The following is a 15,855-nucleotide window of genomic DNA, read 5'->3' as shown; positions in this document are numbered from 1 at the left end:
TTTAAAAATCAGACAGTCAACTATGTAATAATGGAAATAATAATGAAACCATCAACTATGTAGTGGTTTCATTATTATTTCCATTACTACATAGTTGATGGTTTCATTATTATTTCCATTACATAGAAGATTGACAAACAACGAGTTGTGGTGGTGAATGTATAACATTATCTCAGAATATACAAACGAAAATCCTACAAATTGTACAATACAACTTTGTACGTGAGTCCTTTGCTTTGTACACTATATCTTCCTTTCATACTTTTTATCAAATCTTCAGTTTTTACATAATTTCATATAGTTTCAAAAATATTCACGTGGGAAATTTGTGCGCCAAGCCATGTTTGCGAGTGTTCTTGTTTACTGTCAAGTCATGATATCGTTTTACCATATGTAATGTCTGCTTGTGATCATTGCCTTTCTGAAAGATGAATCCCTAGGGGAATCGTATGATGGATCAGAATCTAACTGTATTTTTTAGCAGTGAAAGTGCAATTAGTTTTGTGCAGATCACAAATTCCGTTTGCTGATATGGCGCTCCATACTTGTACTGATCCTTTGCCATGCCTCACTATAGATATTGTACATTAACTATGATACCGTTCTTCTCTTTGCCGCAAAAGAAACTTTTGTTTTGTAGACGAATAATTCGAACTTGGATTCATCTGTAAAGAGCACACGTCTTCGACTTTGTTCGTTCCACTGTTTGTAGTGATGCTCATTTCAGCTTTTTGGTTTGGTCACGTCTTCTCAGCAGCGGTTTTCGAGCAGCTACAAGTCCACTGAGACCACTTCGTGCTAATGTGTATCTCACTGTTCTCGAGGTGACATTCACATATGAATATATCTATTTACAGCAAGGCTGTTTGAACGATCTCTACTCGATCATCGTATATCTCGTAAAAAACCTACTGTGAAATACCTAACACTACTTTTGGAGAGTTTCAGTTTTCTACATTGACCTCACTGATTATTAACACCGCCAGATTCACGTACCCTCTTTGAAGTCTTGCGTATAACTCCTACTAAAACATGAAGTCTTGCCGCAATTTTTCGCATAGTGTATACTTCATTGGTCGCAACTTCAATTTCTGCACGTTTCTCATGCAGCATTTCAGTCCTGGGAGCCATATCTACTGACTGCTTGTACTTCTACAGCCTTTATATTGTTGTGACACTTTCTGACTGTTTGAATAACAACCAATCACAGTGTAAACTATCAACATGTGTACTTTACTCTGGTGCAATTCATTTTCACATGGGAAAGGGATGGCTTCCCATATGTCTTTTATACTATTTTTACTCATCGTTTCCACAATCATTTTTAAACGAGTGTATCTATGATAAAGATTGAGCAACACTAAACATTACATAGTTAAAAAGTTCTGTGGTGAATGTTGAATAGCATCAAAAATCAGAAGTTCTTAACTAAAGATTGAACAGGCAGTCAAAAGGTTCTGTAATAAAAGTTGAACAGTATTGAAAGCTAAATTGTAAAAAAGTTCTGAAGTGTAGATTTAATATCATCAAAAATTAGATGTTAAAAAAAACTTTGAAGTGTCAATCGTACAGTACCAAAATACAGTTAATCAAAAAGTTCTGTTATAAAGATTGAACAGTATCTTAAGTTAGAGTTTCAAAAAGTTCTAAAGTGAAGATTGTGGAGATTGAATAGCGTCTGTGCCTACTCAACACTAAATAATTTAATCTCGTATGTAAATGTATTATTATTTTCTTTAAAAAAAAGGAACATAAACCATAAATATGTACCACAGGTAATGAAAATTCAGAGTAAGCCATTATTACATAAGATTGCTGTATTCATCATGATACAAAGTGTAGTCAATTCATGTCATATCAAGATGAATATTTGAATTAAAATCCTTAAAAAATACCAAAAATATTAAAGTATTTCGGTCAGATATTTAAAAATGATTTTATTTCTAGTTATAAGATTAATTTACATAGTATTTTTAATTGAGATGGTTAACCTCATTTTAAATTTTTTATTTATACGGTGCACAAAGCCCCCCAGGGGCACAGCGGTATGTCTACAGACTTACAACGCTAGAAACCGGGTTTCGATACCCGTGGTGGGCAGAGCACAGATAGCCCTTTGTGTAGCTTTGTGCTTAACTGCAAACAACAACAACGGTGTACAAAACAATTAAAGAGACGGACTCTGTAGTATTAGGGCTATGAAAGGACGAATACCATTGTTGAAAAATAATGCCACTCACTCCCATCCGACATGGTTTATTGATATATGGATAAGTATCTAATTATCAGTCATATGAGCTGAACTAAGAATGAATAATCATTAACCATATGCTATATACAGAGGGTCGAGTACGTTATATATTAAAACGATTTTCAATATGAAAAACAGCAAGTCATGTGACAATCACAACCGATATATGATTCCTGTGGACGAAATGTATGAAAATTACATTTTGTAATTGTTTGGCATTGCATAGGTAGTGTGATGTCACTGCAAAGTAATCGCTTTTAGGAAGGGATGTAACAGCTTTTACCAACACAAAATATTCATACACTCAGTTCATAAAGATGTATTTAGATCGAGGATTTAAAATTTCCTGAACGGCTATGTCCCTTGTACTTAGCGAGATTGTAAATAAAAGGAATGTGGATCAACTTGGGGCACCATGTCCATCCAGAAAAGAGACATTCAACAAGTCGCAGCCGTGATAGACAAAGTGCGGCGTTTTGTAATGGGTAATAATCCATGAACACAAAGGTCAGTTGTAAATGCTTTCCACGTGCCCCAGTCCACGCTACACAGACAAGAAAGCTCTCCTTCTAGAATGTGTACACAAGCTGCTTCCACGACATATCCAGGAAAGGAATACCAACTGTAAAAAAAAATGTAAGAACAGTACCTAGCCATGGAAAAAATGGGAGTATGTGATAACACTAGAGGAAGCGTATGTGTGCCTTGATTATTCTAACGACTCTTGTGCCATTTTCTACTAACAAATGGGTGAGAGAAAAAACAACTTCAAGGGTGTTACAGGCATGTCGCAAAACTTTTTTTGAAGGGATACATGATCATTGCTGGATACTGCGCGAGGAGCAAGCGAGGGATCAGAAGGGTAGATACAAAGATCAAGGTGAACTTTTCATACTATCAGACTAATTTTCTGGATACATTGTACCACACAGAGATACCGGCATTACTCGCAAACAAGGCCAACATAGTATGGATTTACCAAGATAAAGCTTCCAGTCATACCTCCGTTTCAACTGTCGCATGCCTTAAGCAATTGGAGAATAAAACGGGTATTCGTGTTATTCCATATAAAAACATACTGGTCAAATCACCTGACTGACTGTCTATGGACTTCTGTGTGTTCAGACTGTTGAAGTAGGCACTGGGAAATCGTCATCCCCTACACTAGATGGATTATAGTAATCGTACAGGGAGGAGTGATGTGATTTGGACATGGCAGCCTTACAACACAGCTTTTTTCAATGGAAACTATGATAAAGGACTATTGTTATGATGCACGGTCGTGAGATAAATTATGAGCAGATGTGGCAATGTAATCAATAACGACGTGGTGAAGTTCCAAAATAATTTTAATATAACAGACTCAACCCTATTTATATAGCGATCTTAAATAATCTTGTCTCATTTGTCACCTTAAAGTGAACCGCAGAGTTTAAGGTGTCCAATATTGTTCACAGAGTACGCCTAGACTTCAAATAAAACATCTGGATGCTTCACTCATGTGGAGAGCCATCAGAAAAAAAAAGTAGACCAATTACAATAAGCTGTGACAACAATGTTTTAGTGTCGTTAGCAGGACGTAGAATAGCTTTCAAACCAATGGTATTGTTGGACAAACACCTATGAAAACAGTTTATCCACCGATAACTCAAGAAAATAACTGCTATATTTCGTTTGTGGCTCACACCATCTCTGAGACAGAGTCAGATGTAAGTAGCCACAACTGATAGCCATGTCACTGTATACATAGCTAGAAACTAATTTCATTAGGTCCGCTTGTAGTCCAAGCAGAACATCTCAGCTGCAATGGAAAGACTGGAGAATTTAACATAATTATCAACAGTTAGATAAAAAAATACATACGCATTTCAATTTCAAACGATGTCGCAGGCATGGTGAGTGTAAATAAAAATATCAAAAAGGAGAATAACATACAACAGTTTTAATGAAGCATGTATAATTTTAATTACTTATCCAATCACGTATATTGAAACTAAAATCTGTTAACAGTGGTTTGTAGTGTTCGTTTTTACAATCCTTGATTTTTGAATTGCTCACACCATACTAATTTGAGTGACCCTTTCCCTGCTATAACGTGTTCAGTTGACCAGCAACAACTTTCTTTTTACAGCTGAATTACAATTCACCGTGTATAAGAGACAAACTCGTTTAGGAAAATAGTTGGAACTATACTCAAACTCATTTTCATACTGAAACTAAACCGTACTAAACTGGTCGAAACATTCTTTGAAGAAAAGGTTGTTGCCTGAATGGAATGTTCTCATGTTCATTAGGCTTTACTCACGTGGGGCATGTATGGAATGCTCTAGCGATACGCGTCATATTTCATCAAATGATTCAAGACACCGAAGATGTTCTGGAAATTACCATTTCAGAGAGTGGTCGAAGATACCTTAGAATCTTACCAACAAAAATCTGATTTTAAGGATACACCATCGGTGCCAAGCTGCCTTGTTGTTCATAGAAGTCATGCTCCATACGGAAGTGAAATGTTATGAACTGCAAGACGTTAAAGTCACTTCTACCAAATGTTAATATACGAGTAGGTTGAATGACCAATCATTTGCATTTCAGATCACATGACAGATTATCAGATTCAGATGTTTGATTTGCATAAAAATGATCTGGGGTGGGGAATAAATGGCATTATCTTAAAACAATGGGGTTTGTCTTATAATGGTAAAACATAATAAAATCCAAGTCGTAGGTTGACCCTGTGTTAGAGCTTTGTATTTTGAAGGGGACAAGTCGAGTTCAAATACGTGCGAAAACACAAAATATTCCGGCATTTTAAGCTGTGAGTATGTTATAAGAGTAATTGTCAATCCCTTAGCATGGATAGTGGGTGATAGGGTGCTACTGACTGTTTCCCTTCCTCCTGGTCAGTAGCTAAAAATTAGGGACAGCGAAAGATAGCCTTATTAGCTTGGCCATAAATACAAAATACAAATAAGTGTCATTTATATTTTTATTGTTTTGTGCGGTGTCAATGTTTAAATTGCGTGTTTTAATATTGTCCAGACTTTATTCTCTCCAAAAATATAACACCATTTTATTCAATAGAAATATTTATCTATTTTATTAGTTAATCCAATACTTTTAGTAAAATAACAGTTTACTCAACCAAGCTTTTTATGATCGAAGCTTTATTATCAGCTGGTTATCTATTGGATTAAATAACCCAGTATTCTTTAATTTGATGAATTATGCATACTGATTATTTACTGTTACAAATATCAGGATCTGATAATTCTTACAATTTACTTTCTTCTCTCTTTGATCTTAAAAATTATCCTATATCATAAATATCTGCATTATTTTTGGTGGTCAGGAATCCTTCTGTTTTTGAGTTATGGGTAAAGTTATAAATAAACATGTGTGTGTGTGTGTGTGTTGGTCTTTTTACCGTATCATAACTAGATGAAACAAATAAACTCATTACAACATGTGTAAACATATTTTACAACTCACTTTTGTTTGTACCACCAACAGAAGTTCTAATTAAAATTTCAAATAACGAATGTGGATATTTCAACTACATACTTATAGCAAATGGCGTATATACATGATAACAATCTATATATATAACACCTCGTAAATGAAATATGTAAAGATAAATATAGAAAATGTATTATACATCTTAGATGAGGATGATCGTCTGTTTTGATGAATGAAAGAACTAAAATAATAAAAGTATTTTAGTAACGATATAGTAATTTCAAGCCCACTGGTGACATACGTAAAAAAAATCACTTTTAATATTATCAACTTTTGATGCTAATCTTATTGATGTCAATTTTAAATTTATTGATATTTTGAGTTGCATTTCTTTTTTCTTAGCTTTTGGAACAGTGGATTTGAACCTTTTTTAAATTGTTTCAATGGTTTTTCTCTAGCAACGATTAGAAAAACTAAGCTAGATAAAAGAAATAAAACTTAGGGAAGACATGTTCTTTCAATAGCTCTCTCTCACAGTCTTCTTCAATAACAGTGTATCTGATTTAGACTAAGCTATACCATCCCAGTAAATCCAAAGGAAAAAGGCATTTTCTTTTGTGTGCTAGGGCGTAAAATACGTAACAAGATATCTGTATTAACAAACCTTAACTCCCGTGCTGATACATTTTAGAAATAAGAAAGTTGAGTTTGATTAATGTGCCGCACGAGCTAACGACTATTTTATTGGATACCAACCTTGCCAAAAAAAATCATATTGACTTTTTTATATATATATAATGATGCGGCGCTGTTAGTTTGAAATAAACTTTCTTTGCTCCCGGTGGCTCAGCTGTAAGTTTGAGGGCTTATAACGCTAAAAAATCGAGTTTCGATACCCGTAGTGGGCACAACACAAATAGCCCATTGTATTGCTTTATGCTTAACTACAAACAAAAGAAAGATAATTGTTGCCCCTCTTACTTACAGGCCCTCTGTGTGCTGGTAATCCCTTTCATCCCAGCATCCAATTTGTTTCATCCCGTGGGGTTCGTTCTCGCAGAGAGAGTTCTCTACATACCGAGCATGGGATTTTGCATGTTAGTGGCTACCGGCTGGACTATCTTGTGGAGAGGAAGGTGAGAAAATAGAGTTTTAAATAGAAGCGACGAATAAGAGCCTATTGATTAACAATAACATTTTCCACGTTTATAACAGGGACTAAATACTGTATACATATCATTCAGTAACAATAAAGTCCGTAGTAAATATCATTTTGGACATTAACATCAGGACTAAATATTATATAACTTATTAACAATAAGGTCCCGTAGAAAATGTTATTTTCTACATTGGTAACAAGGAATAAATACTATACAGACATTACTGATTAACAATAAGGTCTCTTAGAAACTGTAATTTTGTACGTTGATATAAAAAACTGAATACTATATAAATATTATTGGTTAACAACAAGGTTCGGTAGAGAATGTAATTTTGTACGTTGATATAAAGAACTGAATACTATATAAATATTATTGGTTAACAACAAGGTTCGATAGAGAATGTAATTTTGTACGTTGATATAAAGAACTGAATACTATATAAATATTATTGATTAACAACAAGGTTCGGAAGAGAATGTAATTTTGTACGTTGATATAAAGAACTGAATACTATATAAATATTATTGGTGAACAATAAAGTCCGGTAGAGAATGTAATTTTGGACATTAAAATCAAGGACTAAATATTATATAAATATCATTGGTTAACAATAAGGTCCCGTAGAAACTGTAGTTTTTTATATCAAGGACTATATAATATACGAATGTAACCGTATGTTGTGTAATCTTTCTAACAACGGTAGTAATTCGTAAGATTAAATCGTGTAATGTTTTTATAAAAGTACCTCTAATCTATATTTAACATAAACAAACACACTGTAATGTTTTTTATAAAAGTACCTCTAATCTATATTTAACATAAACAAACACACTGTAATGTTTTTATAAAAGTACCTCTAATCTATATTTAACATAAACAAACACACTGTAATGTTTTTTATAAAAGTATCTCTAATCTATATTTAACATAAACAAACACACTATAATGTTTTTTATAAAAGTACCTCTAATCTATATTTAACATAAACAAACACACTATAATGTTTCGAATATCAGTCACTGTCAGTCTTTTATGCTTTAAGTTCTGAGACTTAAGTTTATTATGTTCAAGATTTATACGAGATTTTTTTTAATGTTATGATAATGCTTCACTAAGCATATATTCACTGCTATACTTGTAATATTGTTGTCTCATAAAAATATCCTTGAGATCAGATTTTGCAGTTTATGCACCCGATCGTTGTGACGTACTCGGTGTTCTTATTGACTTTCAACATAATGGCTTAATGATCCTAAAACGGTAAAAACTTCTTCTCAAGTATTAATAAACTTTATGGGATAAATGTCAATATGCGTTGGAGTCAAGGTATTTTAACGTAACTTACTTTATTAAAATTGACTGTACAGAGACCACAGTTTAGTTGGTTCTGATATTACTTATTATCAGGGCTAAGACAATACTATATTTTCACTTCACTAAAAATTACTTCTTATTTGATGGAATTACGTTTTTTTAAAACCCTGGTTAAAATATAGTGGACTGAAAAGATTTTATTTACACAGAGCCCGAATGCTGGCCGTGACTGCTCTACTACTGCTAATTATTTCTCATGGATTTAAGACAGCTTACCGCAATCTCGACTGGTAAGTTCTAGAGTTATTCATACCCACACACACAGACATATACTTTCATTTATAGTACAAGAGTGTTTGAGCATTCTGTAATATTTTGAAACAATCTTTACCAAAGTTTCACATTTCTAATGTTATTGGCAAGCTCCTGTTCATTTCAAGAAAGCTATGTACACAAAGAAGAGGATATTTCTGTTCTACTATCAGAGGTCTTTCCGCTCAAAATAATATATATGGAGAATAGTTATACAGACAGTATTTGGAACAATCTCTGGGGCAAACTGTATAACATACAAAGAAATATTATAAGGGAACGCGGGAAGTGCATTCCACTGGTTTCTGGATAGTAGTTATCATAGCATAGTGTAGCATCATCTGAGCATTGATATTAGCTGTCAACTAAGTCTTTCAGTCTTTTGATTGAATTTTGTCTCTATTCTGGATAGTAGTTATCATAGCATAGTGTAGAATCATCTGAGCATTGATATTAGCTGTCAACTAAGTCTTTCAGTCTTTTGATAATTTTGTCTCTATTCTTGTCAATTTTGTGATGCTCTATTACTATGCTAGAAATACACATTGGTATCTTAATCATAACCTTTTCCTTAGCCCTAGAAAATATTATTTGATGCCCTTGGAGCATTTATATACGCTGAAACTTCACAAATAGGTCTTACAAAAATAACGCATCCAATACTATAACCACCAATCAAAATACTCCACAGCTGCACGACACAATGACAGGTAAATTGTTCATCTAACTGCCAGAAGACAAATATTCGATCATTTCCTCGAACCTAAATACAATGACTTTCTTCACTCCACAGAGAACGTGCGGAGCAATCAAAATTCTAGCGCTGATAACATTTACACCTATCGCAATGTTGCTGAGCATTATTGAATTATTTCTCTTTGCATAATACTAAGTGTACTTCCGCAGGGTCCTCGTAAATGTTCTGTTTGAAGAGTAAGTAAAACCAAAATTAAGAGTAATAAATATTTTTATTTCTTGTTTTTGAAATTTATATGCCATGCTGTGTTATAGCCTACAGAGTGCATAATTATCCTCGTGATTCATGGCATGCACACATTTTACTGACGTTACGACAGTACAAGTTGCAACACTAAGCGTTCTTATGTGACGTCATTTTAGTGTCTACTGATTGACTGACAGACAACAGTCTACTGTTAAAACATATGACCCCGAAAGGGGGCCGAAGGGAAAAAGTATTCATGTTTATGGAGATCACGCTGTACAGAATTCAGAGATGGTGACCATTCACATGTAAATGTTTTATGAAAAGTAGTTCTGAAAGTTTTTAACATTTCTAATACGTCAACATTAATTAACACATGTGTTAGCATGTAATGCACCTTAAACTAAAAAAAAATGTATTTAAAAACAAAGATTATTTTTTATACAATTCAATTAAAATGATATTGTTTCCAGTCTCCAAATTATTAAAATAATAACGTACTGTACAAGGTTAAAAAGTGGTAAAATCTCCGACGTGACTGGAAAACAGTCTCATACACTCTACATGTTTCAACATATACTACTGTATTATCCTCAGGAGTGTTATGTTTTGCAAAAGTAACACCTATTTATATAGTTATCAAAACACCAGTTTACACATTAAAGAATTTCACGCCATCTGTTGACAACATTTCCATCAAGTCCATCATCCTTATTCAATAATTTAAATTTACTTTTTTTACATTTAATTATCTCAATAGATTCACGTATATTAATACTAATTATATTTCCGGGTTGTGCTAAAATAACAGTTTTTTCCCATTGAATTGTGTGATTAGTTTCACTAACATGTTCTGCTAAAGGTGAAACAGTAATATTATTATTTTTAACATTTCTTTTATGTTCATTCACTCTGAATTTTGAATTTCTTCTAGTTTTTCCCATATAAACTTCTTTACATTCACATCATATTTTATATATGCCAATTTTTTCCATTAATTCAATTTTATCTTTAGTTGTATTAAGAATTTCGCTGACTTTGTTGATCGGTTTGTATATCGGAAAACATTTATTTGTTGTGTTTTTCATTATTTGACAAGATAAGCCAGGTATATATGACAGTAGTAAACATTATTTCTTACTTTTTTCAGCAAATGGTTTTTAACTTAATATTTTTATCCCTGTTTGTAAGTTTTATGACAGCTCTGTCAACAACAGCTGGATTAAAACCTCTTTCCACTGCTACGTGCTTAATTAACAATAACTCATTATTGATATCATCCTGTTTACAACATAATTTTAATATCCTGTCCACATAAGAGTAAAAAACATAGGTTTTTTTAGATGTAGTATGACAAGATTGTTGATGTGGCGGAATGATTACAGAGAAAGGTTTACGATAAATGGTAGTTTCCAACTTATCCTTATTTTTACTCACTAAAACATCCAAAAAAGGTAAACAACCATTGATCTCAACTTTTTTATTAAGGTAATTATCAAGATTAGCTAGTTCATCTTTACCATACTGCCAAATCAAAAATGTGTCATCTACATACCTTAACCAAACTTCAGGTTTTTTATCTGCTTTTTCTAGTGCTTCACTTTCAAAACTGTCCATAAATAAATCACACAATAATGGAGATAAAGGAGAACCCATAGCTCAACCTTCGTTTTGCTTATAAACTTTGCTATTAATTTGGAAAAATGAGTTTTCAACACGTATTTCTACCAGTTTAATTATATCCATTATTTATAAGACTGAATTATTATTTTCTTTCAGTTTTTTTTTCTCAAAACATTCAATAGCTTTTTTAATTGAATTGTGTATAAAATAATCGTTGTATTTAAAAATGCACCTTTTTAATATCTGATATCTACTGAATTTCCTGCATAGCAAGACAGAGTTTATGGATGATTTTTTTATATGCAAAAGTTAAAATTGTTATGAAAATGATTTCTAACACACTTATATGGAAACTTTGATAACAAATTTTGTTAAAAAATGCAATTAATTCATACAAGGGATGAACTTCAGATGTTTCTAAATGGTAGTACTAAATTATCTTAGAAGTAGTATTGAGAACCGAAAGACACGTTTTATATAGGATGACCAGACGTCCCGGTTTTGCCCTTTTTTATTTTGGTAGTTTATCCCAATGTCCCTAGAAAATTTCTTGGGACGCACAGAACGTCTCGGTTTTATAATAAAGACATCATACTCTCAGTCACATCCAGTCACGAATGTAATAGGCCTAATTGACTTGCTCATTGTTGTTACACGTAACTCTCCTGCCGCCAAACTCTCTCGAAAGTTCCTTCTGTGTGTGTGGTGAGAAACCCAGGGCTGAATGTGTAGCCAGTTAGGTTGCGCTCCTCAACAAAACACACTTTACACAGTCATGTACTGAATTTGATGACTAGTTAATGAAAAACGGAACTACATTTCATTCATTCTTTACAAAAAAAATTTGAAAGTAATGCTAAAACCTAAAAGTAGTATGCTTGAAAATGTAACGGATTCTTAAATAAATCCAGGTATGAAGTAGCCTATTTTAAGATGAATTGAATAAAGTGCATAATTAAACATTTCTTGGATGTATAATTTAATTATTTTTGTTCATTTGTTTTGTGTCTATCACCAAAAAAAGTAGTTGAAATTATTTCAAAAACAATGCCAATGTTAATATATTTGGAAGTATTTGGAACAGTTCAATAAGTTTAAAGTAAATTAAATAATAAGTAAATAAGTGCAAATCTGTAAAAACCATTTTTAAATTAGTTCTCTAGTACAATTTTTATAATATTCACTGTGCTGTTAGATTATAAAATAGTTGTAAAAATCTCGGGTATTATATTATTATAATATATTATTATGGTGCATTTATCTGCTCATTCGTGTATTTACCCTGAAGGCATACTGACTACCCGCATAAACATTTTCAGAAATTCACCCCTGCTTATATACTTACCTTGGTTTATGTCTTGAGTAACTCCCAGTTTGTGAGTTGATAAGACCGAATTTGGGGAACTAGTTGGGCCACAGGTAGGTGTCACAGTTTCTAGTATTCGAAGTAGAATAAACAAATGGACTCCAATAAAGAGCTCCATCTGTTAACCTCAAAAAACATATTTTACTGCCCAAGATAACTTACCTCTCAATAGTATTTGACTCCGAAGGTGCGGAGTTTAAGGTGTTGGATGGACTGTGTTCCTCTTACTCAAAATAGCATAAGTGATCAGGTACCGTCCTTAGCCACTGTACGGCGCCAAGCAAGCTTCGTTGAGCTATCTCTATCGACATGACTCGAAAAACCCTGGAGAAAACAGCTTGTTAAAACTAAGGAACTAGATATTGTATTGTGCAACGTGTGCAGCCAATACAGCATTTTGTGTGGGAGATTAAACGGGAATACGGGTTTTGCCTTCTCATCGCCTAAAAACTAGTGCGGATTCGACCATACTGATGTGTAGTTTAGATTCCAGATATTGAAAGGAGTTCAAATCTCTATTCATAATTGAAAAAAAGAGAGAACCGGAAAGTTATGTTTGGAAATCAACTCGCCAAAAATATCACTCTGACTGGGCGTTAAAACTGTGAAAGAAAAGATCTTACCTGAAAATTTCTAGAAATTTAAATCATTTGTATATTGCAACTGTATATAAAAAAAAATCTCGAAATGTCGCTAACTACTGATTAAAAGAGTTTATTTAAAATACTTATTAATTGACAAGTATAATATAAATTCAGAAAAACTTGAAATTTTATTAATTCAGGACTTGTCGATAAATGTAACTTGTGTAACTTCATTAATTAAAATAATTTGATGGCAGACGAACTTTCTTTGTATATAAGCGTTAAAAAACAGAAAATAATTCGCTATCTTGGGCTTCTTTTTCTTTTAGGTACTCGGACTATACGCTGTTTTCTTCAGCGTTGAAAGTAACTCAGAGAAATGCAAAAATTTTCAACAATCTTGGGAAAGCCTTGGACAAACAATCGCGCCACGATGAGGCTCTTTACTTTTATCAGCAAGCGATTAGGTTAGTATTAGTTTAGTTGTTGGTTGGTGTTTCGCGCAAAACTACACGAGGGCTGTCTGCACTAGCCGTTCCTAATTTTGAAGTAACAGACTAGAGGAAAGATAGCTAGTTAACCCCACCTACTGGCCAGCTCTCTCGTCGATCTTATAACACACCCACTGCCTCATAGTGCGGAGCACGATTTGTTTTTGTTGTTGTTGTTTTGTGTGTTAACGTGAAACGAGCCACATAACCTCAGCTCAACAGTCCAACAAACTAACCACCGGGCTGAGCTCGGTCTAATTATATTATTAAACCATTCCTCGGATAGCGCTGGATATGCGTTTAGTTGTTTGTTATTAAGCACAAAGCTACACAAAGAGCTATCTGTGCTCTACCCATCACGGGTATCGAAACCCAGTTTCTATCAGTATAAGTCCACAGACATACCGCTGTGACCCTGGAGGGCATATAAGTTTAGTAAATTATTTTACCGCTGTTGTAGAATTCCTAGTACTGTTTGTTTCTAATATCATAACACTTATTGTTATGTCAGGTTATGACATTATATCAAAAGGCAGTGAATTACAGAGACATAGAAAATCATCGTGATTGTTTTTTAACTGTTTGTTTTGAATTTCACGCAAAGCTACACGAGGGCTAATGTGACGGTCAATCCTACTATTCGTTGGTAAAAGAGTAGCCCAAGAGTTGGCGGTGGGTTGTGATGACTAGCTGCCTTCCCTCTAGTCTTACACTGCTAAATTAGGGACGGCTAGCGCAGATATAACGCCCCCACGGCTGAAAGGGCGAGCATGTTTGGGGATTTGAACCCGCGCCCCTCAGATTGCGAGTCGAGCGCCCTAACCACCTGGCCATGCCGGGCCCTACTCCTTTTCTTTTTTTTTTTAACCGCTTATAAAATTTAGTACCATGGGTTGGTTGATGTTTCAATAAATACGTGACTGATTACATCTCATTTACTTGTTGGTGCAGCGAATTTTTACATACTACTGTGCGATTGTTGAAAGATGTAAAATTCAAGTAGCTTACACTCGGTGGAACATTATGGTATATGGTTTTAATGAACACCTAGTACAGTCTGTGAAAATAAGTGCATCATAGGTTAAATATTTAATACCGTTTAGGTACATGTTAATCTATTCTGCTAGAGTTGTTACAGACCAACTACATGTTTAACTTACAACAACGACAAATATTACATATACAAAATGACAACATCTACAACTACATATATATACATATATATATATACAAGAGATTTAAAAAATACTATCAATCTGGCAGCCAATAGTGACATCGGCAACTGAAATATTAAACACCCTGAATGTATAAATATTGTACACTTTCAGTGCCATAGGCACGCCGTGTAGAAAAAAAAAAAAAAATCTGGGCACGATCGTCACATACCCGTTCTAAAGTTCAGAAAATTCCTACCCACTTTTTAGGAGGTATTGGAAATCCCTACTGTTCATCATTGACCTCTTCTACGGAGGCAAGCATCATATGAGAAAAACAAAAATATCCTTCATACATTTCCCATATCAGCTACACAAATATTTCATAAACAACAGCATTTGTACCAAAACTTTTTGTACAGGACTTTCCCAATTCTGAAACGATAGCTACTTTCATAAACTGGTCACAATCTTGTGAATTAGAAATCATCGCAGCGATGTTAAGTACGAAAACGTTCTAACTTCACCAAATCTTAAGGCTAGGACTAAAGCGGTCAGCTAAAGATCTGTTAGCACACACATAAAACTTGAGCTTATTTATAATAAAAGACTCTATACTTAACTTAAGTCATGCCTGGACAACACGTCTTACATTCGTAACGTACTTATTTACAGACATCATTTTTACGTCCTATATTGGATTTTACACGATTGTTATATTGGGTAATGGGTTAAGATTTAACTTGTTTGTCTGTAATTAAGCACAAAGCTACACAATGCTCTGCCCACCACGGGTATCGAAACCAGGATTCTAGCGTTGTAAGTCCGCAGACATACCGCTGTGCCACTGGGGGGGGGGGATTTAACTTGAGTATCACATTGGGTAATAGGATGAATTTTATCTTGAGTGTTACATTAAATAGCAGGATAATATTTACCTTGAGTGTCACATTGAGTAGTGGGATAAGACTGAACACGAATGTCACATTGGGTAATAGGATAAATTTTACCTTGAGTGTTAAGTTGGGTAATGAGATATACTTTGTCTTGATTGTTAATTTGGGTATTGGGATAAAACTTACACTGGGTGATGGGATAAGCTTTACTTTAATTCTTACATTGAATGAATGGATATGTCTTTCATTGCAGAATTTCATTAAATGACTGGATTTGTTTTGGGATGGGATAAATTTCA

The 15,855-nt window shown here is 33.8% G+C and overlaps 1 protein-coding gene across 1 annotated transcript in view; it reads left to right on the top strand.

Annotated features, from left to right (window-relative positions):
- Positions 1–15,855, top strand: part of LOC106465656 (transmembrane and TPR repeat-containing protein CG4050-like) — a 60,896-nt gene that overhangs the window by 19,395 nt on the left and 25,646 nt on the right. The window contains exons 9-11 of the mRNA XM_022393592.1: positions 6,698–6,846; positions 8,397–8,477; positions 13,345–13,482. Coding sequence (XP_022249300.1) covers positions 6,698–6,846; positions 8,397–8,477; positions 13,345–13,482 — 368 coding nt within the window. The remainder of the gene's footprint in view (positions 1–6,697; positions 6,847–8,396; positions 8,478–13,344; positions 13,483–15,855) is intronic.

This window comes from Limulus polyphemus, unplaced genomic scaffold (assembly GCF_000517525.1).
Source record: "Limulus polyphemus unplaced genomic scaffold, Limulus_polyphemus-2.1.2 Scaffold2014, whole genome shotgun sequence".
In the NCBI taxonomy this organism is placed as follows: Eukaryota; Metazoa; Arthropoda; class Merostomata; order Xiphosura; family Limulidae; genus Limulus; species Limulus polyphemus.
Note: the sequence above shows the minus strand (reverse complement) of the source record. Positions and strands in the feature narration are given on the sequence as shown.